Source organism: Cervus elaphus, chromosome 5 (assembly GCF_910594005.1).
Source record: "Cervus elaphus chromosome 5, mCerEla1.1, whole genome shotgun sequence".
NCBI lineage: Eukaryota > Metazoa > Chordata > Mammalia > Artiodactyla > Cervidae > Cervus > Cervus elaphus.
Window position 1 is genome coordinate 87,168,285 of NC_057819.1, and position 2,410 is coordinate 87,170,694.

General features: G+C 48.1%; 1 protein-coding gene across 2 annotated transcripts; it reads left to right on the forward strand.

The window, feature by feature from the left end:
• Positions 1–416: 416 nt before the first annotated feature.
• LOC122693387 (WAP four-disulfide core domain protein 18-like) lies at positions 417–2,410 on the forward strand. Of its 2 annotated transcripts, none has more exons than XM_043900886.1 (3): positions 417–573; positions 1,193–1,341; positions 2,168–2,410. In XM_043900886.1, the coding sequence occupies exons 1-3, from the start codon at positions 489–491 to the stop codon at positions 2,201–2,203; spliced, it is 270 nt and encodes an 89-aa protein (XP_043756821.1). In that variant the 5' UTR covers positions 417–488; the 3' UTR covers positions 2,204–2,410. The 2 variants fall into 2 exon arrangements, with proteins under 2 accessions (XP_043756821.1, XP_043756822.1); XM_043900887.1 differs by having other exon boundaries at positions 2,171–2,410.

A 2,410-nucleotide genomic window follows, 5' to 3' on the forward strand; every position in this document is an offset into this window, starting at 1 on the left:
TGATTGATTTCACTACCATTGTGGTTCCACCCTCATGCCTAGGGGAGGCTCCAAAGCACACATTTACCATCCTTGAGTAACTGGACCTGCTGGAGACCTCAGATGTACCCTGACAATGCCTAGCTCCATAATTTCAGCTCTCACTGTGAAATTCTAAGTTACATGGAGAGAATTCTTTTCTTTGACCATGACTCCTTAAGGCACCAGGGAAACCAGAGCCAAGTTGTGATGGAGCAATGAAAGAAAGGCTAAAAAACATTCCCAAACTCTCCAGTTTGGTATTTGCATATCCGAGAAACCATTTCCTAGTCTGAGAAAACAGTTGTGAAATAGAACAAGGAAACTAGAATATCCTAGGACACTCCCTTGAGTGCTTATATTTGAATCCTCTTCCTGCTCTACTGCCTCCCACCCCACCCTCCTTTCTGGTGACAGTGAGCGTATAAATTTTAGCTGGGCTCTGTCCTTGCACCACACCAGAGGCCAACATGAAGACAGTCACCGTCTTTGTTCTGCTGGCTTTCGTCGTCATGGGGCTGGAGGTGGCCTGGGCTCAGAAGTCTCCTGGCAAAGGTGAGGGTGCTGAGGGGACCCTAGCTGACAGCAGAGAAGGCTCAGACCCCAGTGTTAGACCTGAGGGTGGTTTTGCCTGGAAGCAACCAGGTCCCCACAGCAGAGTGGGGAGTTGGCATTGATTAGATGCATTTTCTTTGATCTAAATGAGCACTCATCCTGTGTGGCCCATTCTCCCTATCAGACTGGGTTGGGTCTGATTAGAAATTGGGGGTAAAGGGTACATTTTCTCTCTAGTTAAGACCTGTGCCTTGTGTGTGGGACCCCAGAGGAAGTTGGGGGACAAACAGAATGTGGGAGGCAGGGGACGGTGATCTCTGTAAGCAGAGGCTTCTCTAGAATCTTCATATAAGGTGGGAAGAAGAGGGTTATGACTGTGCAGGTTTCTTGTCTTCTGAGACCATGCAGCCTTCAGAGAAGGGAGAGCATTCTCCTAAGGCCCAGACTGTGGACTTCATGAGAGAGGAGCAGTGGGGGCTCGGGGAGGAGTCCAGAGCACAGAGGAAGCGATGGAATAGGCAGGAGTCCTGCCTGTGATGGAGGCATCAGGCCTCCAGCGTCAGCTCTCAGGCCTGTCTTAGTGACTATTCCACACTCCAAACACCATCCTGTGTTTCAGGACGACAGAGACCTGGATTCTGCCCAGAGTTGCCCAAAGGTACTGTGGGAATTTGTGTTGAACGGTGCTCAGGAGATGATTCCTGTCCTGTGGGAATGAAATGCTGTAGCAATGGATGTGGTCACGTCTGCAAAGGAGCTGTCTTCAAAGTGAGTACAAGTCAGTCAAGAGCTGGCCAAGGGGTGCACATAACTCTCCAGTGGACTTTGCTCACATGTCCACCGCACAGGAGAGTCTGGAAAACTCCCAGAGAAAGGGGATGGAAGCATGGCAGAAGGACAGCTGGCCACATTATCTGAGGCCTCCTCCTAAAAGAGGAGCCCTATCCCAGGACAACACTGATGGGTTCAGTTGAGACAAGTATCCATGATATAGATTCACAGGTCATTCTTAACCAAGGTTTTCTCACTTTATTTCTCCTTCCTCACCAAAGGGATTTAACTCTTCCTGGGAAATGGAACATCCCGGGAAGAGGAAGGAAGGGAAAGGAAATCCCTAGGGATTGAGTATCTCCCATGTTGTCAGGCTTGCATTATGCGGGAATTGAAACAAAAAGACAGATACAACTGGATAAATGAGACAGACATAGATAAACAATCTAAATGTAGGGTGACCAGTGCTTTGTACAGATTTCTCATACACTGTGGGAGAAAGAGAGGGGTTATGGGCTTTACCTAGAGGGAGAGAGATTGGGAAAGTTGTCAGAGAGTAGAGAACATTAAGCGAGAGAATACAGGGTGCAGAAAGTCAGCAGGAGGAAGGCAGGGCAGTTGAGGGGGTGGGAGGAGTATGGGTCTTCCGTTGGAGATGAGGACATGGTGGCAGCAGGAAAGGCCTGCAGCATCTCAGGGGGATGGTGGAAGGTCATCCATGCCAGAGTCCAGTGAGGAGAGAGAGCTTCCTGCTGAAGGGTTTGGTAAACTGCTGGATGTTTCTAAGCACAGTTAACGTCATGACCAAATTTGTATTTTTTAGAAGGTTGGCTCTGGTGGCCGTGTGAAAGTGAACTGAACAGTTATTGAGCATGCCTGAAGAACAGCACCTGAAGATTTCTTGTGAATCCACAAATTCTATGCTTGGCATAACAAGACTTCCATATCCATTCTTTGCTCTTTCCTTTGCCTGAAATTGTAGCCCTGGGGGATAAAGATCTAAAAGGGTGCAATGGCTGCTTTCTAAAAAAGACTTGTATTCAAAATAAACTAAATCTGTGGCATA